The following is a 23,222-nucleotide window of genomic DNA, read 5'->3' as shown; positions in this document are numbered from 1 at the left end:
AAGCTCATTTCTAATCATGGCTGCCCAAAATTATGGAGTTGGTTGTGGCTTTTCTAAAAAATTGCAATGCTATTATTTGCTGCATTTTTTGTGTTTGTTTTGCAACAAAAACTCATGAATAATCATTATATAATCATGAAAATAAGTTTAGTTTGTTACCTTCTTAAACATATCTGAGTTAGGCAGCACTATTTGCATAAAGCAAATAATGGCACAACAATCTACATTAAAACACATAACAAATTAGTTGGAGATGTCTGTAAAGTTCATTCTCAGAATTTTGATTTATCTAAAATGAATAAGCACAGTTAGTGTGCCCTATGCCAACAGCCATCAAGATGCTCCCGGTGCACTTGTCTTAACTTTTTATGCCATTTTCAGTGAAATCCAGTGTTTAGTTGTTCATATAGAAGCATAGAAGGACTCTAAGCTCCTGGAAATCCAGTAGAAGTCAGCCAATTAGATTTAGAACTAAGCTCTGTACTGTTCTTTACATTTTAGCCAATATTAGGTTATCCAATTGTTCTTTGCACACAGAATTGACATATTGTCCACAGTATATATCTAAGAGTAGTGTGCAATTTGAATTATATATATCATAAATCTGCCGCCTTTCCAGATGCTAGGTGTCCAAGTCTCTTTACTTTGTCTCTCCTAATTTCTCTTTTTCTCTTCATCTTTTTGTCACGAGTCCGGGTCCTGCACTTCTCCCTGGCGCCACAGGAGGCCGCCATCTCCCGTTCTCCCGGACTCCTCTCCCATATAACATACACCTGCCACATAACACACACCTGCCGCATCATCACACTCAGTACACCCACAGCTGTTCCCCATTTGCCACTGACTATTTAGTCTCCCCTCTCCCACCACTCTGGTGTGGGTTCATTACTTGTCTTGCCATTTTGTTATCTGTCGTGCTGAAGTGTTTGTTGTGCCGTGTTGGCCTTTGTTTGGTTTATTAAAGACCTCACCTGCATTTGGACCCTGACCTCGTCTTTTCCTCTCAGCGATCCGTGACAGAATGAACCCACCACACATGGGTCCAGCAGGGAGGCTCCTCAACATTCGCCAGGGAGTCCGGAGCACGGAGGAGTACGCCAGGGAGTTTTTCGATTTGGCTCGGCGATCGGAGAGGGAGAAGACCTGTCTTATGGTCTTTTTCAGGGGTGGCCTAGCCGAGCCCTTCAAGTCCCTGACGCCATTCTGGGACCCTGAGGAGTCGCTGGAGGAGTACATCAACCTGGTTCTATGGATGAGCGGCTCAACCTTCAGGGTGGAGTTAGCGGCGGTGCCCGCTCACAAGGCTTCCGAGACAGCTGTGCTCACTCACGTTCCTCCTGAGAGCGCGGCGTTCGCTCACGAAGCTCCCGAGACAGCTGTGCTCACTCACGAAGCTCCCGAGACAGCTGTGCTCACTCACGTTCCTCCCGAGACAGCTGTGATCACTCACGTTCCTCCTGAGAGCGCGGCGTTCGCTCACGAAGCTCCCGAGACAGCTGTGATCACTCACGTTCCTCCTGAGAGCGCGGCGTTCGTTCTCGAAGCTCCCGAGACAGCTGTGGTCACTCACGTTGCTCCCGAGACAGCTGTGGTCACTCACGTTGCTCCCGAGACAGCTGTGGTCACTCACGTTGCTCCCGAGACAGCTGTGCTCACTCACGTTGCTCCCGAGACAGCTGTGCTCACTCACGTTCCTCCCGAGACAGCTGTGCTCACTCACGTTCCTCCCGAGACAGCTGTGATCACTCACGTTCCTCCTGAGAGCGCGGCGTTCGCTCACGAAGCTCCCGAGACAGCTGTGGTCACTCACGTTCCTCCTGAGAGCGCGGCGTTCGCTCACGAAGCTCCCGAGACAGCTGTGATCACTCGCGTTCCTCCTGAGAGCGCGGCGTTCGCTCACGAAGCTCCCGAGACAGCTGTGCTCACTCACGAAGCTCCCGAGACAGCTGTGCTCACTCACGTTCCTCCTGAGAGCGCGGCGTTCGCTCACGAAGCTCCCGAGACAGCTGTGCTCACTCACGAAGCTCCCGAGAGCGCGGCGTTCGCTCACGAAGCTCCCGAGACAGCTGTGATCACTCGCGTTCCTCCTGAGAGCGCGGCGTTCGCTCACGAAGCTCCCGAGACAGTTGTGCTCACTCACGAAGCTCCCGAGGCGGCAGTGCCCACTCTCAAGGCTTCCGAAGCGGCGGTACCCGCTCACAGCGCTCCCGAGGCGGCGGTGCCCGCCTGGTTTGTCCCTCCGGTCCCACCCTGGCCGTTCGCTGGGGTTCCTGTTCGGCTGGAGTCTCCCTGGTCCAACCCTCCGAATCCGCCCCGGTCTCCTGCTTGGTCTCTGTCTCCAGGCCCTCTGCCTTCACACGGACCTGGCCCGCCATCCCTCCCCCTGTTTCACCATCCCCTGGTTCCACCTCCCTCCAGACTTTTGCGCTTGGTGGAACGTCTGGAAGCCGTTCCTTTAGGGAGGGGTAGTGTCACGAGTCCGGGTCCTGCACTTCTCCCTGGCGCCACAGGAGGCCGCCATCTCCCGTTCTCCCGGACTCCTCTCCCATATAACATACACCTGCCACATAACACACACCTGCCGCATCATCACACTCAGTACACCCACAGCTGTTCCCCATTTGCCACTGACTATTTAGTCTCCCCTCTCCCACCACTCTGGTGTGGGTTCATTACTTGTCTTGCCATTTTGTTATCTGTCGTGCTGAAGTGTTTGTTGTGCCGTGTTGGCCTTTGTTTGGTTTATTAAAGACCTCACCTGCATTTGGACCCTGACCTCGTCTTTTCCTCTCAGCGATCCGTGACACTTTTCCTCACAAATGGAGCACAACATTCCCAAAGGAGGTTTTAGTGAGACAGGATGAAGGTAGACAGACATTGCCCACTCAAATCTTCGAAAGCTTTTTTCGCTTCGGTAATGGGCTTGAGCTTCTAACTGCACAAATAGCCATATTTAACCATTGAATATGATCAACAAATGATGAATTCTCTAACCAATCAAACGGCAACTAGTCAAACATGACAGAAGAAGTAGATGTATTGTTATTTACATGTAGATTTCCAGGTACAGCAGATGTAAACTAAATCCATGCTGTGCTGTATTTGACATCCTGTGTCTGGCTACAAGTAGTGGGTCATTGTGTTGGTTACGTTTTCGGTCATCGTTTTCAAGCTTCTAGGTTACTGCTGTTTCCCAGCAACAGCATAACTGTGCTATCCCAGCACTAGGGTTGTGTGGGTACAGATTCACGTAGCCTTCTGCTTATAATGCTTTACCTAGAATGACATCTGTTGCATGAGGGAATATGTATTTTTTGACAAATAAAAGCAAAATCCTTGCTCCGTTCATGAGGTTGTCCACGTCTGTACCCAGTCAGTCAAATACACTTGCCTGTTGTATAGCGGTGGGATGCCCAGGGAGAACAGGAAGCCACACCAGGAAGGTTATGCTAATTGAAAACAGAAATAATTTTTAGTTTGTTACAGATTGTAAGAAACTTTGTTGAAATAATCGATAAATAAATAAGAGCTATAAGGTGTTTTGTGTATACTAGGTTCTGTTGATTTAATAGATTCATTATTTAGTTATATTCATTATTTCATTAATTACAATTTAGTAGATTCATTAGGGGCCGAAGGTGCTTAGGCACCTATTGTATCCATTTGTTTTCTTCTTCCACTCTGGAAGTCTATGGCAGCCCATAGAACATCCCATACAGTTTGTCTGATTTTCACCAAAATTGGCTCAGATCATCTTCAGAGCATTCTTGCAAAAAGTTATCAAAAGCTTTTTGATATACCAAACCGTTTTCATGCAGCGTGTTAACGAATTTGATGAAGTTTGTGCAAAAATGGAAACAAGGTTATATCTCCGCAATGCTTTAGTGAATTCTTACCAAACTTGATATGTGTTATAACAAGCATGACCTGAGAGCATATGAGTAGTTTTGGCACCATGCCACTTACTGGTCAAAAGATATTTAAAAAAGGGCCTTTCTGCTTATAACTTCTGACGAGTTTTGGCTCATTAGATTCAGAACGGCACACAAAATCAAACGATAACTAACTGTCCTATGTCTGCCCTTTTGGGCGTCGACCATTTTGAGTTTTGATGTCAAATGCTGTATCACAAAACAAATTCTTTAACATGGGTCTCCTGGAGAGCTGCCATACTGCAGAGATCAGCTTCAACCCTAATCAAACACACCTGAACCAGCTAATCAAGGTTTTCAAGGTTTACTTATTTATAGACAGGTGTGTTGAAGCAGGGTTGGAACTTAATACTGCGTTCAAGTCCTCCTGGGACGTTTGTACATACAAGATAATAAGTCGTGTTTACGACGTCAGGTGCATTCAAGTCACTTTCGTCGGCACAAGATGGCGGAGTACCTTCTTTTAGTCAATTACACATGCATTTTTTATTATTTAATTAATTTATGAAGCCACTTTAAACATATAAAAACTTGTTACTAATTGTTATATTACAATCCTGTCATATTTTATTTAAACAGCTTTTTTTGTAAATAAAAAAGCATGACAATGTCACTGCTTACTATAACTAGTTCCGTCTTTCGGATGAGACGTTAAACCGAGGTCCTGACTCTCTGTGGTCATTAAAAATCCTATGGCACTTCTCGTAAAGAGTAGGGGTGTAACCCCGGTGTCCTGGCCAAATTCCCTCTACTGGCCTTTGTAAATCATGGCCTCCTAATAATCCCCATACACTTGATTGGCTCATTGACTCTCTCTCCTCTCCACCTGTAGCTGGTGTGTGGTGAGCGCACTGGCGCCGTTGTGCTGTGGCTGCCGTCGCATCATCCAAGTGGATGCTGCACACTGGTGGTGGTTGAGGAGAGACCCCCCACATGATTGTAAAGCGCTTTGGGTGTACAGCAATACACAATAAAGCGCTATATAAATGCATCATTCATTCATTCATTCATTCATTCAACTATTGTGGAATATTATTTCCTCCATCGATTCTGCCATGTTTCTAATTGACACACCCCTAACTCGTACAGATCGTTGCTTAAAGAAAATCCAGAACTCCCAATTGGTGATTACCACTTTGTGGTGGCGTTCATCTGCATTTAGCTCTAAATACGATCTGTTTGACATGACTTGAACCATTAGTCTGCAGGAAGATAGCTCTTCAGAAGCAGGGTTGGCGAACACTGGACTTTAATTAGACAGCTCCTTAGCTCTTCATTTTACCTCTGTTGTGCTTGGCCCCTTAATTGCTGCTTGCAGCTATATTTTTATTTCTATTATTATTTTTGATTAAATTAAATTGAAATGTAATATTCTAAAAAATAACCATGCCGTCTGACTCCTTACATATTCCTTATTATTATTTAAAAAGATTATTTGTGCTTATCAACTTATAATGCATATAATGTGTTATATGTCTGGACTTTAGCTTTTCTGATAAATTGATTTCCCTAGTATGTACCAAATAAGATGTTGTATCCATACATCTTTTTATGTAAAATTGCAATACTGCAGTTTTCCATCTGTACTCATATAAATCTCAAGTAGTTTTATTCATAGGAATGGATGCGCAGCCATGCTCTTCAAGTTTGTTAGAGGAGGACCAGTTGTGAAAGTTGCCTCTCAGAATGCAGAGTTGAGAGTAATATGATATGAAGTCAGGGGATTTGTTGTTTAGCATTTGTAAATCACAAGCCTACATACTCCACCAAATGTTGTTGACCAACAAACCACAGCCTACTCATTGTCTTCTGGCTCTTACTTCTGTGCTTGCATAATTTTTTGTTAGCCCTGTTACTTCTTATGAAGTAACCCCTTGTAGCTCCAGAGTGTCTAATAAGCCTTCTTCAAGTCGCTTATGATAGATATGTTAACTAAGTGTTAAATTGTCAGTGACTTACAAGTGAGATCGTAAAAAGTGTTATATTGTGCATTTTAGAAGATGAGCTGAATCACAAGAGGCGATCAGTCTGTTATGATAATGTAGCACAGGCTGCCAGACAATTTAATATTTTGTATTTTGTTTTGAATTCAATTTCATTCATTGTGTTCTCTCCTGTTTCCCCCTACAGTTACAGAGAAAGAAGTTCAGCAATGGTAAGTTATCTATCTATCTGTCTGTCTGTCTGTTCTGTATTTATACCATTGTATCTATCTATTTTTCTATCTAGTTCTACACATACTCCTTTGCTCAGTGTTTATCCTCCTCCTCTCATCCCTCTGTTGTCTGTTTTGGCACACTGGGCACATTATGCTTTTATACATCCATCTGCTTTGGCCACTCAACACAGCATCATTTTACATTTCCTCATCATTTTGTAGTTGTGCTTCCCAGGGGAAAAACCTCAGTGTCTACCTCTGAAACGCACAGATTTGACAGTAATGTTACAGTCCATCTCTCCATTTATGTGCCCAAATGTCAGCGAGCAGGAGTGTGTAGTTTGCCACACCTCACTTAACATCAGTCTGTCACAGAGTCCAAGCGCTGGCATCTTAGCTGGCATGCCCAAGGTCAGTCCAGTCCTAGCACTGTGTGTCCCTGGGTGTTTGCCAGGCTAAATTGTTGACTCATTTCTGCCGCTGCTGGTAGATATAAAACCAGTGAGGAAGGACAAGGATGTGGGGCTGCAGTGGGACGTGAGCTATAGGTGCCTTTTGAATTCACTCCACCTTTCAGAGTCCTGTACTCTTGCTTATTTAGTATCCATCATTCCTTTGAGGATACTTCCTGTGGGTAAATGATGTCACTAAAGTGACAGAGATGAAGTTGCAAAAAGCTGCTTTTTTCATACTTTTAGCCACAGTGCTTTTGTGGTGCACAAATGTCAGAAGTGTGTGTGCATTTAAACTTATCGTCGAACTTGCAATTTATATACAGAAGGGGTCAGTAATTCTCTTATGCTTACCAAGTCTGCTCTAATTTGATCAACATAATTTAAATATTGTGAAATATTATTAGAATTTAAAGTATTTTTTTTTTCTATTGTAATATATTATAAAATGTAGTTTATTCCCTTGATTGCAAAGCTGAATTTTCAGCAGCCATTATTCCAGTCTTCAGCGTCACATGATCCTTAAGAAAGCATTCTAATAAGCTGATTTGCTGCTCAAGAAACATTTCTTCTTATTATAAGTGCTGCTTAGTATTCTTTTGGAAACAGTGATAAATGTTTTCAGGACTCTTTGATAAATAGAATGTTCAAAAGAATAGTTTGTTTTGGAAATATAAATCTTTTGCAACATTATGAATGTGTTTACTGTTGCTTTTGAACAATTTAATGCCTACTTGCTGAATAAAAGTATTAATTTCTTTAAAAAAAAATTACTTATCCCAACCCGGGATAAGTACATTTTAAATGGTGTAAATAGGTTATTCTGAATAAGAACTGTGGGATGGGGTCATTGGAAATTAATAACTGCAAAATAACATTTTGGCATGAAACAAGTGTTTTTAATTTTTAAATAGTAATAGTAATAGAAAATGTATTTCTGTCTGTCAAAAAGTACAAGTTATTTTCACTTATAGATTATACAGTAAAACCACTGTTGCCTTAACATAATTTAATTTCAAGTTTATTGACAGAAATGATGTGTGTTTACTTTCAGGAGTTGCATAAAGTCAGTTATGGCTTGTTATTTTCCTTATTCATCAGATGGACTGTGGTGGCATATCTGAGGCTGAGAGTAATATTCTTATATCTTTTTTGAGTGGTTGTGATTTTAATCTTTGTTGAAATATAACAAGATATATTCATTCTCAGAGCTGAAATATAATGAAACTGGCATGAACATCTTCCACTCTGATCTCAAACTGAATTACAGAACTATTACAATAGCCTGACAGAATTGCATTATCTTTCATATAGGCTACAGAATTCATTGTCCTTTTATCCTAGACATTCTGTCACTGATAATACATACAGAAATTAAATCCCCAGCATTGACCAAGAGTTCCACTCGCTATATGCATATAAATGGCCGTTTTTATATGCGCTGATGGGCATTGATCAGCCAACTACTTTGCATTGCGGTTAACCAGTGCGGAGGCTGAATTAATGGCTGTGCACAGGTTAACCAACAGCCCCGGGAGCAACATTTAAACATCTGAGTAATCAATTTAGTAATTTGTCTTTCCCTGCAGGAGCTAATGGACTCATATGTGCTGGACACCATAATGAAAGTCTGTATTTGAATATGCTGCAATCTACTGAAGTGCTTGTTAATGGAGGGCACCGCTGAAGTGCCATAAGGTGGTGAGGCTTTTGTCAGCACTCTTGCTAAACAAAAAGTCCCATTTTGAAGTCACGTTTCATTCATCTTCCCCTCCTGTGAAATGTTAAAAGCTGCAAGTGGATAATTGAGTCAGTGATTTGAACTCAATAACCAGTTATCCAGCGATTCATTCAAAAGAGTCGACTCGCTTCAATATTCAATCATCCGATTTACTCAGATATACTGAAGATCTGTCGCTACTTCTACTTCATTGCAAATTTAAAATGTGACTGTTTGATAGCAATATTGGTAAACAGGGATGTTGATTCTAGAATGTCCTGTTTAGGTAAATTAAACATACAACACCACAAACGAGCATGCAACTACAAAAATGTTACACTGTCATCATATAAAGCACTGATTAAATCACTGCCTCCAGTAACTGCCAATGAACACAAAAGCATAGAGATTCCTTTAACGTTTCCCTTTCCATTAAAAGCCAGAGTGTTTCACAAGTGATGACGGTCAAATGAGCAGCTGTGTGAGGAATGACAACATATTTTATTCAGGAACAAATGGCCAACTCTATTGAAGAGACCAGCATATGTTTTGTTTTGGGTGCTGGTATGCTTTCTTAAAGGCATATTTCACTCAAAAAAAAAAAAAAAATTACACCCGATCTCATGAAAGTGCGTATAAATAGTACGCCAAATAAAAATGAAAACTCGTGGTATTGATATGCAAAAATGGACTTTGGTGTGTATATTCTACACGACGGGTAGGATTAGGGTTGTGGGGTAGATGCGTATCATGTACGTGAAAACTGCATATCATATGTATGCCAACAAATTTGGTATCATATGCATGCAAAAAAAGCATTTTATATGCACGCCAAACACGTTCGTATCATATATACGCCAAAGTCCATTTTTGCATATCAATACCACAAGTTTCCGTTTTTATTTGGCGTACTATTTATACGCATTTTCATGAGACCGGGCTCATATATGTCATTATTTGCTCAGCCTCATGTGGGTACAAACCTGCATGACTTTATTTCTTCTGTGGAACACAATATTTTGAAGAATGTTTTAACTGGTTTTGTTTGTATATTAAAAGTTAGTGAGACGTAAATGTAAGGGTAATATGTAATTTACAGGGAAATAGTTTAATTTAGCTCAAAGGGAATCACTTATGATTTTGTAGGGAATTTGAACACTCACTGTTTTACGGCTGATCACTGAGGCATCGATTCATTGAACAAGCTGTAAAACATCAACTCTGCACTGGATATTAAAATCCAAAATATAGTGAAAACACTATTAAACAGCACAGTAACAAGATCGGCAGATTAAGACATTAACTTGTAAGCACAAGATACTTCTCTTTTCAATATAAATAAGATTTTATTTATATAAACCTAATACATAAACTAATCTAACACATGAACACACGTGTTCACACGTTGCAGAAAGAGAGAAAGTGAAGAAAGGGTGAGTTTAAGAGAATGATAATGTGAAATCACAAGTTTACAGCAATATGTGCAATTGCATAGATTGAACCACTAATCACTTATTTAACCCTCGCACTGAGTTTCTCAATGAGGCTAAAATTTAAATTAAATGCACCTGCTCAGCAAAAATGTGGAGTTGTACTTGCTTGCATTGCTTCAGTGTTAAGGGATTCCCTTCTGGCCTTGTTGTTGCAGAAAGGGGGTTTCCCAAGGTCGCTGATTGGCTGACAGTTCAGTAGTCGTTTGCAGTGAAGTCTTGGGAGTTGGCTCTTTGCTAAAGTTGTGGAGTTGTGGGCTGGTTGAAGTTTTAGACGGGCACTCGAGGTCGGACTCGGAGACACAGCTTTAACAAACTTAACTTAGCACACAAAACTCAACGGAAAGAACAGAAATTAAAGTAAAAGGATGTAACGAGACTAGGTGGTTTTTCTTCACATCATGGTGTTAAGTAGCCGCTGGCATGTAGGCCAGAGCACGCTCAAAGAGTGCTAATACAGCAGCGTCAAAACATGGTGGCAAAAGTTGAAGCAAAAAAAGGAGAGAGAGGGAAGAAGGTGTCCTGAGTTTTTAAACTCTGCTTTTTGACATCTCCCAATGGTTGTCTTGACCAATTAGATCCTATCCTTGCTCGGGGTATTGCTTTGTTTCTCCACCCAATCAATAAATCAACATGTTGTGGTCAGTCACATTGTCTGAATTTTACACGCTCTTGTAGAATATAATTTTGGACATGATTTCTATAACAAGACTATGATACATTTGACAAAGAATTGATTGGAAGAAACGTTTAAAGCATGATTTTTCAAACTCATACATACCAAACACGAATATAAATCCTTAGTCATTCAATATTTATTAAAAAGACATGCATAATATGTAATTAAAACATGATAGTCTAATGAGTGGGTTACATACATAATATAGAGTTATGCATGGAAATGATTAATTGCTCATACGTCCTTTTAGGATGCTTTTAGGTGCATATGGAAAAGACAGTCTCTGAAGTTCTGTGTAGAACAAAAATACATGTTCTGTGGACAAAGGAATTTCGGTCTGGTCTATCTAAGGACGTTCGTGATTTCTATCGTGGGACACGTGATGACCATCTCTTTGACCATCAGTCTTGATTACTTGCCCCAAATTTGACAGTCTCCTTACTGAGTTGGACTTATCAATAAGTATTCTTTTGTCTTAATGTTGCAAGCTGTTCTGTGAAAGAGGCTTGCTGGTTAGGCTTTCTTCAGACGGGTTGAAGCTATGGATCCGATTTATGACTTCCTGTTGGGCCTTGGGGCGTCTCTGGAATTTCAGCTCCTCATGTTTCGATGTTCTGATCGAATCTTAATTTTGTCTGATTCAGTCTCTGATATCCTACATAAAACAATCAAAATGTATTTGTTATCAACAAAAGAATAACTAGACAACATTAAAAATGGTGACAAACCGCCAACATCAACTCACATGAAACTTCAATGGTTCTTGCATGTCAGACTTTCATGTCACCATATTTGATGTTGCCAGTTAGACCAGCACCAAACCATCAATAACAAGCTTGGACCATCAACATTGGTCTTTTCAGCATGGAAGTGACGTCTAATTACTGATTTCCACTTCAGCGATCCAGACTGACTGAACTGATATTGTAGGCTGACATGGTAGAATATGGAACTCGTATGGACAGTTTAATAGCGTGTAATTAGAGAACGAGGCAGCAGCATTTCTAAAAAGTGCCTTTTAGCATCTTAACTTTTTATTTTGCAATGTAAGATGCCTACACTTCATCATCACGTCTCTATGAAAGCTGATGTATAACAGCTTTGATGGGGCAAAAAAAAATTTCGTTTGAGATCTGAACAGTAAAAATGTCTTTCCTTTGAACTAGATGCTGCATTTATGCACATCGTATTTTAAGTATGAGAGCTTTGTGTTCCTTGCTTGTCAAAAAACAGCAGGCATTGCTTTGACAACAGCGGCATGTTCAAATTAAGCCGCAATCAAGTTGGATTAGCTGAAAACGAAATGCCGTTACCTTTCTCATTTGCTCTGTGCTCACTCTGTGCATGCTTAATGCTGTGGAGAGTTTGAATTCTGTGTGTCTGATTTGGTTGAGAAGTAGAAGGTTGTTCAGAGTTCCCTGATAGGGTGTAACAGTCCCCACCACCACCTACCACCTTTGCCAATGAATGAATAAAGCATGAATCATACTTACAGAGAACATTTTCTCCTTTCTTGAAGCTGTAAAAATAGCCCAATTGATTTGTGAATCATCCGAGTGTGCTTGACAGACTGTTTTTTCCTGACTGGTGTGGTGTAATGGGGCAATTGCTGAGATATTACACAGCTGGCATTGCTCAGCATGTGGCCAGAGGATGGCGTCATAAAACTACAGGAGGTTATACAGACCCCTGATCCTCTGTGAGATACTTGTGTGCATGTGGCAGAAAAAAATCTTTGAGTGGTTTTATGGTTGTGTACAAAATCTTTCTTTGGTACACATAACTTCTGGACTTAAAAAGTCTTAGATGCTCAGCCGAACCATTCTAATCATGGCTGTGATTAAGACTTGCATATCCTTTGAATGTTTAATTCAGTATTTTTGTCTCTCATTTGAACTTAGTCTGAAACTTAGTCTTTCCATTAAAATGGAAATTTGCCTATTCTGTTTTCTATTGTCTACCTATTTTCTAAAATGCATCTTAGTGATCTTATGAACAATTCATCCATGCATATGTTTTTTAATAAAAATGTCAACAACAGACTTCTCTCTAACCGTTTAGTTGCTTAAATCCAATCCTTCCTCCACTGACCACAAGCTTGCATTCAGATCTGCCTCCATCAAGTCACCATCCAATGAATAGAACCAAGTAACCAGTATTTTTTTTCTTTTTTGGCAGTCTTATTTTTCCACTAAATTTGGAAAACATATGTATGTGACAGTACAAAAGAAATGATCTGCTGTTGCTTCTGTTACATATTTGTTGACTTTAAGAGACTTTTAAGAGAAGAGTTTGCTGCAGTGGCAGTAAGTTTTAATTGGCTGATACACCCAGCTATTTGCATAGAGGTGGAAAAAAATAGTTTTATCCGCGGTAGGGAAAAAAACCCCCAGATTAAATCCGCATAAGATGGTTTGTTGGTTTTCTGGCTAGTCTTAGTAGTCTGTTTGCTTGTTTTATAGGATTTTGGCCACTTGCAGTTGGTCTGGCAAGATCGGCTACAAAACTGAAGGAACTTATCACAAGTTTAAAATTGTAATGTATAGATTTTTAATTAATTTAGTTGGAAACATTATTTTGCTGAGTGCTGTTGACATGTTGATAATTAAATTAGGTTAGGTTTGATATTTAAAAGAGTTTCTGTTATTTTGAAGTTTTTGTGGTTACTGTTGTGCTGAAGAGTAGTGCTCATGGTCAGGTTATGGGTGGCTATACGTTACATACACTATATACACTTTAAATTTTCAGACTTTTGCTTTTAAATACAGGAGTGAATCCCCAAAATGATTGCTTTGTGTATGTACAGAACAAAACTCCCTCTTAATAGCTATGATTGACACTGAGGTAACGTTCTGGCATCTTGCACATTTAATATCCGCCACTATTAACCAAAATAATATTAAAGTGGCCATAGACTTATGTTTGGTGATTTTTACTAAACCACTGTCAACAGAGCTGTTGAGTTTTGTTTATTTGTGGAAGGCTGCTTTGCAGAGTGCTCTTGAAGTTTTGCCATGTCCTCTTATTGTAAGTGACTGTTATTAAGCATTTCTAGGCTTGTTGTTTTCTTCTTGGCTCATAAAGCAATCCAGTTTATAGAGCTAATAAAGTAAACGGGTGCAAATCACAATCATTTTTTTGTGGCTTATTTGCCAGATAAAGTGTTTGAATTTAAATTGGTTTTGTTCTTGTTCTTATTTGCTGTTTTTTTTCTAGAAAGATCTGGCAACAGTAATGTGTCAAGATGTACCACGTTTTCTGTGATTTTGGTTGTAGAATGTGATTGTCACTCTGGTAAATGACTGAACTGTGTGTGTACAGAACAAGATTAATCAGGAGAACTGACAACCGAATTTAGCTGCAGTGTGTACGTGGCCTTTGAGCAATGATGACTTAAAAATGCATTTATGCTATATAATTCCTCTAGCTCTGTGAAATTTGTTGGATGAAGTTGTCAAAACTTACGAAGATTGATGTAAACTGTTGCATAATTTTTTTGCATTTGTTTTTAGGGAATAGATTAGTTTCATTTCCTCTATTGTTAAAGGTTGTTTATTTGTTGTCTGAAGTCCTGAATTAGTTCTGAGGTATCAGAGTCTGGTATCATACTGAAGGCAAAATTGGGATCAGTCCAAACCAAATTGGGGTATGCAAACAAACCCATATGACCTTGCGCTTGTCCCATCCCTCATGTAGACTCTTCTTTCCTTTAAGGAGAAAGTTCCTGGCCTTTATCATCAGGAAAGGGAGAGAAAAATAGACAAACTGAGTAAGAGAGAGGCTGTTGTGAGAGTTTGGTAACTTAAATCACACTGAATCTCCATTAGGAGTTTCAGCATGCAAGTCAAAAAGCTGAGAGTGTTGTGCTGAGATAGGGATAGACCCTCTTTCCCTTCACACTCACGTCACGTAACAGCCTGAATTCACATTCTGTGATAAACTGAGCTGCACTAACAGTCTGCTTCGGCGAACATGACATTAGTGGTTATAAATTGAATGCAGTATTTGAGTGTGACAGGCAGCTGCACAGGTAAAAATTACATCTTGATTAGAAGGTAAGCATTCATGAGATTTAAATCATTCAAAGTGCAGTTCTGTTCTTGTACCCTGCAGTGCAGCTCACCTCTTTTGCACAGATCATCACCTCATCAAAAATTGAAATTCTTTTCTTTCTCATTTTTTGTTTATTGCATTTAACAAGAAGTTTCACTGCTAAAAAGTCATATTTCGCCTTGTTGCCTTGTTTTTCATTTGAAAACGGGTAAAAACCCTTAAAACAAGATAGTCAAACAATATAATATAATTGTCACGTCACATGTAGGAGCAGGGAAACGAGGAGGCGAGGAACGTCTTGAATACTCAGACTTTTATTTACAAAGCTCAGGGATCGCTGGAGATACAGCTACACACAGGTTGCCGTTAAGGAATGCCGATCAGACCGAACACAGAGGCAGGGAAACAGGGCTTAAGAACACACAGGGAAATCAAAGAGGAAGAACAGAAACAGGTGCGGAGTAATTAAACAGGGCTAGGGACTAATTAACTAATGATGACAGGGAACGAGGACAGGAACAGGAAGGCCAAATATGGACACGAGAGGAGGGGGAAACAAGACACAGGACTGACAATAATACTGTGAATACTGTGAAGATTATGCGTGGTTAGTAAGTTTTGGGGAAAGCTGAATTTTCAGAAATTACTTCAGAAATAATTCTAATAAGCCAATTCGGTGCTTCAGAAATATTTCTTATAATTATCAGTGTTGAAAATAGTTTTTCTGCTTAACATGGAAAATTTGATATTTTTTGCAGATTTTGATGAATACAAAAGAACAGCATTTATATGAAATATAAATAACATTAGGAATGTCTTGACTGTCAATTTTGATCAATTTAATGCATCCTTGCTGCATAAAACACATGCTGAAACTAAATAGAGTGTTTTGTTATTTTTATTGGAATAAGAAAAAGAAAACTTGTAAGCTTTTTCTGATGAGTAGGTTTGACCAGCAGGGTATAGTAGACAGGAGACATCAGTTGCTACCTGTAGTTTAGTGAAAGTTTCATTCTTGTTTCATGTCATTCTCAAGTCACAGCAGGGCTCAGGAAGCTGACAGATCTAGCTATAAATTATTTCTAACTGTCAGAAAGAGAACAGACTTCAGAGATCTTATGAAGCAGGAGGCAGAGTATAAAGACATAAGCCTATTTTATTAGCATGGAGATCAGTCAGGTGCCGTGCTCACAGACGAGCATAGGCTGTTTGACAGTCTTCTGTAACATCTTGCCCACTTTTCAAAGACAGTGTATGAAATGATAATGTTTTTTCCCTCTTCCAGGTACAAGGGCTTCATAAAAGATTGCCCGAGTGGTCAGCTTGATGCTGCAGGTTTCCAGAAGATCTACAAACAGTTCTTCCCCTTTGGCGACCCCACCAAGTTCGCCTCATTTGTCTTCAATGTTTTTGATGAGAACAAGGTGAAGTGCACATCACTGTTAGAGTTTTGCAGAATTTCTTTAGGGTTGGAGACATTCTGTCTCTCACTTTGTCTGTTCTTTACTTATGCCAGCGATCCTTGATTTTATCGCTAAAGGTCACCAGGTCAATGTATTTTTGGTGGCTAGTTTAATATATATACATTAACATTATACTTACAATATGTTTTGCTTATTTTCATGTGTATATTTTCACAGCACTCTTGTCATTTAAATTAATTGCACATCAAGTTTCCAATGCAGAGTGATATTTTTACATATGGAGTTGTCTACATAGAACATTCTATTAGTCACTTTAAGCTTGCTTTACTGTTAGGATGCTGCCTATGTAGACAGCAGACAGCGAGAGACCTCAGGTTTTGCAACAGAGCATGTATGTATATGGATGGGAGGTGAAAGGTTAATTATTCTCACTCTCTTGCGAATTGTGCTCTGTTCCTGTTATTAATTATTCATTAAATAGCCTCATTTTGTTATCTATGCAATCTGTAATGTGATTAGGAGCCAGTTAGCCCTGCCAGATAGAAGTCGTCTGGCAGCCAAACCACTTTCAGAGATCACACACAGTCAAACTAGTCCCTTTGTTTATTTATAGGTTTTGAAAGGCACCGCATTTAGTGAGAGACATTAGTCTTGGCCTTTGTTTGCTCTTTTCTAGTACCACTGCAGTGCGTTTCACCTCAGATTCACTTTTCCAGCCATCGTCTCATGGTCAGTGTTCTGGAGATGTTATCAGTCTGGGCTTGTAAATAACTGCAGTGATGTCTTACAGAACAGACTCTGTAGTCTGACTCTAGAACAGAGGTCAAAGAGGCACAAACCCAGACATCACAATTCCTGCCTTCCTTGAATTTGTGCTTCAGCATTTTGACATCATGAGTTTTGCATTTTGAGTATCTGTTCCTGCAAGGTACCAGTCTTATTCTATGATATGTGTTATACTTTTTCACATTTAATTATGTTAACTCTCAGAAGATTTTAGCATGGTGATGGATATGACAATGTTAATGTATTTGGTCTTGGCGGAATAGATCTGCTACGCTACTGCTGCTGTTGGTTATTACTGTTGCTGTAGATTATTGCTGCTGCAAGCAAGTACAGGAACTTGCTACTGCCAGTGCATATGGCGATACGGTGCTGTGAGTATTTAAGACATACTGCTGCTGCACAAATAGCATATAAAATAACCCGTAGCAAATCTACACAGGTGGAGCTGGGGAAGGTGGAGGGGTTCAGAGAAACTCTGAAAGCGTTCTGCAAGAATCTCAAGTGAATGCTAGCCAGCCATATAAATGCAAGGCTGTAAGCTCATTGTCTGCATATGTAGTATGAACCAATCAGCTTGTGCCAAGTCATTTAACTCTCTGAATATCATCAGTTACATGAACAACCCGTCAGCCTGCACCATCTAGAGTTTCATGACTGAACTAGGGGAGTGCGATATTGAAAAAAATGATATCTCGATATTTTTAGGGATTTTTTCGATAACGATAATTAGACGATATATTTTGCAGAGTGTGTTATTGTGCTGATATCTGACTACCGTGGACAGTTGCAGTTTTTGTTATTCTTCATATTCTGTGTGGTCAGTTCACATCAGTGATTAATTCATCTTTTCATTTAAGTTTAAAGTGATTTTTACCTTTAATAAAGCATTTTTTTTCTAAAAGTGTACATCTTTTGAGTCAAATTGTTACATTTAATCAGTCAATTAAGATAATACACATTTAGGCTGTTACCAAACAAATGAAACGAGTATCATCAAAATGAATCTTTGCAGAAGTTACATCTGAAGTAGATTTTAGATGTATTTACACACTGTTTAATGCAGCTCAGAGGGGCATGGAGCGCTTTAACCAGTTACAAATGCATATTTGTTGGACGTTTTAAACATGCAACATTGAATACTGATATTTAAAATGATTTTAAAAATGAAAATAGACTTTAAATGTGAAATTAAAACCACCAGTAGGTGGCAGAAATTCGCTGGTAATAAGTGATTCATTGCGACTGAACCGATGGTTGATTCATTCAGGAACGAAGCACTGTCATGTTGCGACTCAAAACAGTGCTGTAGCTGTTTGGAATTATTTTTTGTAGGCGAAATGCAGCAAAAACAGGCAATATAGTGTCAAAAATGTAAGTCTCTTAATATTAACTTATTGTTTATTGAACTGTTGTATAAAATCAATATCACATTTGTAATAATGCTTATTTTTTCATGAAAAAATAGCACTCTTCGTGTGATTTTAACGTTATATGAAACGTAAATGTATACATTTTCTGCCCCCATATCTTGAATTTTGCGATCATTCTTAATGCATTTTAATAGACTGAATCATGCAGTGAAAGAACACACTCTAAATGTGCACGTGCACTGTTTAACACGGCGTAGGCTAATGTGTGCGTGCACTCAGTAGGTGTTTTGTTTGGTTTTTGCAGAATACTCTATTGTCAAATTGCACATCGTTAAACAACAATTACGATATTATCTCAGAATATATATATAGCACACCCCTATACTGAACTATATATTTCACCCCAAAATGTAAATTCTTCTTGCTCACCCTCAAGTTGTTCCAAACTTGTATGAATTTATTTTTTCTGTTGAGCATAAAAAAAAGATATTTTGAGGAATGTGTGTGACCAAACAGTTGATGGTCCCCAGTATACACAGTTGCGTCTGATCCTTCGCTGGCTGTACTGCTGATTTAAATTGAATTGTTGAAAAACAACAACAACAAAAACAGTTGTCATCGTCAAAACATAACAATACAACAACCGTTCAGGGACATTCAGTCTTTCAGTCCAAAGGAAGTGCCAGTGCCAAGTTCTTCAACAAAGCCATTGTTCTTATTGCTTTAATGTTCGTAGAGAACTCAATAGAATCAAAATACATTTTAATTTCAAGTTTGAATCTTAAAAAAGAGGTTTGCATTTAGAAAATTTACATTTATGAATACGATATTTAGCTAACAGGAAAATAATGTTTATAAAATAAGCATCACTTTTTTTTTTTCGCATTCATGAAAGCCAAAAATGGCATTGCTAGAAGTAAACTCAAAATTAGGATTCACATAACATTTGATAAAGTCAAGAATGTCACACCAAAATTATGTTGTGTAAGAGCGGGTCTGTTGTGTCTCGTGCTGCAAGTTCAATGACGCAGGCAGTGACGATTTTCTCCGGCCAATCAATGATCAATAGAGTTTACACGTCACGTTTCGGTAACGGTACGGCTCACTTGGAACCTCGGCCGAGGTGGTATTAAAAAAAAGTACTGTACAGGTACTGTACCCAGTGGAAAATCCCCCAAAAGTGAGCCGTACTGAACCGTACCGTGCCGTACCATGCAGTGGAAAAGCTCCATTACATGGTATTATTTTTTATTTTTCCATACTATCAAAGTCAGTGGGGACCATCAGCTGTTTAGTTGATGGTCCGTATTCTTCAAAATATCTTCTTTTATGTTCAATAAAATCAAGAAACTGATACAGGTTTGGAATGATGTAAGGGTGAGTAAATGGTGAATGATATTTTGAGTTAAACTATCCCTTTCATCAGGATAGATGCCAAATTGAACACATTTAACACAATCCTAGATCATGTAATTTTCACAACTTTCAAAACGGTTTTATGGAGTTTTTGTTCACTGAAAGTTTTTTTTTTTTTTTTTTTTTTACGATTTTATTTTTGCCGTTTTTGCTTTTATTATGATAGGACAGTTTAGATCTGACAGGAAACAAAGCAGGAAAGAGAGGGGGGCTGGGATCGGGAGAGGTCCTCAAGCCAGGATTCGAACTCTGGACGCCTGTACGGACCGACACTGAAAGTTTTTTTCAAAAAGAAATTTCATCAGCTAAACAAATGGTATGTAGTTAAACAACAGTAAAAGCTATTAAATGCACTATACTTCAGATTGTGTAGTTTCAGCATCTGCCAGCAGGGGCTAATAGGGCCATGATGATGCGCCAAACCTCAAGACCTTTATATGACTGGAACAATAAACTTGACTTGACCTGATCCCCACTTTGTGCGGTTTCAAGGAAACACTAAACCCTTATGACCATGTAACATTCAAGCAGATCATATAAAATGCAAGTCTAGGCAGGAATATAAGTAATGTTTTATGTTGCGGAATACAACTCTGAGCATAATGAAAGCCATCATTAAAAGTGAGATAAAAGATGAAATAAATGGCTGTCCTCCAAAATGTAGTGCTCTGAATAGTGGAAGTGTTATAAGGCAGTAACAGTAACTGTTGTTATTGTTCTCCATGACAGACTGCGTGAGACAGTGAAAGCAAATACACTCACAAATGTGGCTCATAAGGAAGGGTGGCAAGACAGTTGAGTCACCTAGAGTTTGCCCGAGGCAGATAGGAAATGCAACAATTTGGTTTAATGAGATTCTGTGGTTTGATGACACCAAAACTGAACCTTTGAACCTCAAGGCTGTATTTGACTGAAACCTAACACTGCATGCTAGATTCAGTTTTATAGCAGGAACTAGATAGGAAAATGGATTGAGGTAATACAGAGGAATTCAGTAGGTAAATATGAATTTGATTCTTGTTCTATCTGTGAGTGAGAACATACAGTAATAGCTACATTGTAGCTATTGTAGTATTTTTTAAAATGATTTTTTTATTGTATTTTTAAGCTACTGTAGTACTACATTTATTTATTAGTATTAGGAAAATGTATTATTATTATTTTTAATAGTATTGTCATTATTTAGCATTGCATGTGAAGGTTTTTTGTTTTATTCCTGTCTCTGTAGTAAAGAAAAAGTAAGAAGTAGAGTAACGTGCAGGATGCTTGATGCATATTATCATGTTGAAATCTGGTTTATAATTAGTTTTTATTAGATTACAAATTGTTAACTATCAGTTATATTTGTCAGTGTTTTTATTTATTTATTAAAGTATTATAATGGCCTTGAGGTATTTAGCTGAATAAAAAAATTTTTTCGGCTGAATATATCTGATTTCATGGTATACCACAAAAGAATCTATGAAAGTGCAAGGGTAGTGAATGCTTTTTGTAGACATTTATCATTGGCTGTCTACAGTGAGCCTTTAGTATATAGTCAAATTGCTAACATGCATAATTACAGTTTTTTTAACATGCTATTTCTACACTGTAGTTCAATAACAGTTCAGTCTGAAATAATATATTGCAAAAATAAACAATTGCAAATCATGCTGGGTCACCTGGCTGTCAAAGCTTACCAGTGGAACAATGCTTTGATTGGATAATTTTATTCACAGGAACTAAACGCTGTCTGTCATTGTTAGTGCCTCTTCAGAGGTTCCTTAAGCCCACCAGTTCGATGTGATGTGAAGATGACAGAAAACAGAGTGCATAGTCAGAAAAATTCACATAATAAAGTAAGGTTTGAACAAGCAAGTTGAGCATTTCCAGCCCCTGAGGTTTTAAGACATATTTTGGAAGATTTTAAAGCTGCGTACTAAATAACATGAAACTGCTTTCATTTACCTCTCTAGTTGCTCTAGAGAGGTTTCAATAGACAAATCATAAAATGTGTCATAACGTATCTGCTGGATATTTGGAAGCGGAATGCATTTTGTAATGGCTGGTGGTGCCAGCCTGTAGCCCCAAGGAAGAGCAGGGGGTGGGACAGGAATAGCAGCCCACTGGCCCATTTTACTCTGCCAATCAACAGAAGGCTTCTGGGTAACACTTTACAATAAGGTCTATACTTAAAAATTAGTGCATTAGACATCATGAAAAAAACATGAAAAATTGTTTTTACAGCATTTAACAGAGTTCATTGTTAGTGTATGATCTAATGTTAGCTTGTAGTGTTAAAATGTATTAGTAGGCTGTTTAATAGAAATTTAGAAATTAATTTAAATAAAAGGGCAATAATATATATATATATATATATATATATATATATATATATATGTATATGTGTGTGTGTGTATATTTTATATATATATATATTTTTTTTTTCACAGGATGGACGGATTGAGTTCTCAGAGTTTATTCAGGCCCTGTCTGTGACCTCACGTGGGACTTTGGACGAAAAGCTCCGCTGTAAGCAATTTTTTGATTAATAAAAGCCCAATTAAGTGAGAATCGGTGAAAGACAGGAGTAGTGAAGTACCTTTGTGAGATGCTTCATGAAACAGTAAGCATTCTTAAAATACAAAATCCCAGCAATGACACTTAAGTCACATTTAAAAATCAATGTATTTCATATATATGTGTGTGTGTTTTTGTATGTGTGTGCGTGCGTTTTTGTGACAAATGAGGACATAAATTTGTATAATGACACAGGTATTACAAGGTGAAGGTGACTTTTCAGGACATTGACCCATGTCTCCACTTTTCAAAACGCTTGTAAATCATACAGAGTGAGGTTTTTTTGGGGGGGGAAAGTAGAAATGCACAGTCTCCTGTGAGGGCTAAGTTTAGGTGTAGGGCAATAGCACATACAGTTTGTACAGTATAAAAACCATTACGCCTATGGGATGTCCCCACTTTTCACAAAAACAAACGTGTGTGTTTGTGTGTGTGACCCTGGACCACAAAACCAGTCATAAGGGTCAATTTTTTAAATTGAGATTTATACATCATACAGCTGAATAAATAATCTTTCCATTGATGTATGGTTTGTTAGGATAGGACAATATTTGGCCGAAATGCAACTATTTGAAAATCTGGAATCTGAGGGTGCAAAAAAATCTAAATATTGAGAAAATCGCCTTTAAAGTTGTCCAAATGAAGTTCTTAGCAATGCATATTACTAATCAAAAATTACATTTTAATATATTTATGGTAGGGTATTTACAAAATATCTTCAAGGAACATGATCTTTACATAATATCCTAATAATTTTTGGCATAAAAGAAAAATCTATAATTTTGACCAATACAATGTTTAGTTGTCTATTGCTACAAATATACCTGTGCTACTTGTGACTGCTTTTGTGGTCCTGGGTCATATATACATATATATATATATATATATATATATATATATATATATATATATATATATATATATATATATATATATATATATATATATATATATATATATATATACATACATATACATATATACATACACACACACACAAACATATACATACATGCATATATAACTACATACTTTACCACCCAAGAATTTGGCTTGTAAATCATGTTAGTGCTTTATTTCTTTCAAATAAATGTCACTTGGTTTGATATTTTATTGTCAAATACGAAGAAATTCGTACATTATTGAGTGAGGCTTAAGTGTATGAATACTTTTGGGGGAACTG

General features: G+C 38.4%; 2 protein-coding genes across 2 annotated transcripts in view; both read left to right on the top strand.

The window, feature by feature from the left end:
• The window catches only part of ncs1b (neuronal calcium sensor 1b), a 33,727-nt gene that overhangs the window by 5,076 nt on the left and 5,429 nt on the right, over window positions 1–23,222 (top strand). The window contains exons 2-4 of the mRNA XM_079383248.1: window positions 6,063–6,087; window positions 15,770–15,908; window positions 21,913–21,991. Of these exons, the coding sequence (XP_079239374.1) occupies window positions 6,063–6,087; window positions 15,770–15,908; window positions 21,913–21,991 (243 nt within the window). The remainder of the gene's footprint in view (window positions 1–6,062; window positions 6,088–15,769; window positions 15,909–21,912; window positions 21,992–23,222) is intronic.
• Window positions 683–1,918, top strand: LOC306848604 (uncharacterized protein). Its single transcript, XM_079383247.1, has 2 exons — window positions 683–1,588; window positions 1,677–1,918. The coding sequence occupies exons 1-2, from the start codon at window positions 1,022–1,024 to the stop codon at window positions 1,740–1,742; spliced, it is 633 nt and encodes a 210-aa protein (XP_079239373.1). The 5' UTR covers window positions 683–1,021; the 3' UTR covers window positions 1,743–1,918.

This window comes from Barbus barbus (genome assembly GCF_936440315.1).
Source record: "Barbus barbus genome assembly, chromosome: 28".
Taxonomy (NCBI): domain Eukaryota; kingdom Metazoa; phylum Chordata; class Actinopteri; order Cypriniformes; family Cyprinidae; genus Barbus; species Barbus barbus.
This window is presented reverse-complemented; position numbering and strand designations above follow the sequence as displayed.

What these genes read in the sequence shown, in the direction of transcription:
- LOC306848604 (XM_079383247.1), top strand. Translation starts at nt 1,022, where the DNA reads ATGAACCCACCACACATGGGTCCAGCAGGGAGGCTCCTCAACATTCGC. An exon ending in ACGTTGCTCCCGAGACAGCT is followed by an intron (nt 1,589 to 1,676) that starts GTGGTCACTCAC and finishes CTCCCGAGACAG; the next exon opens with CTGTGCTCACTCACGTTCCT.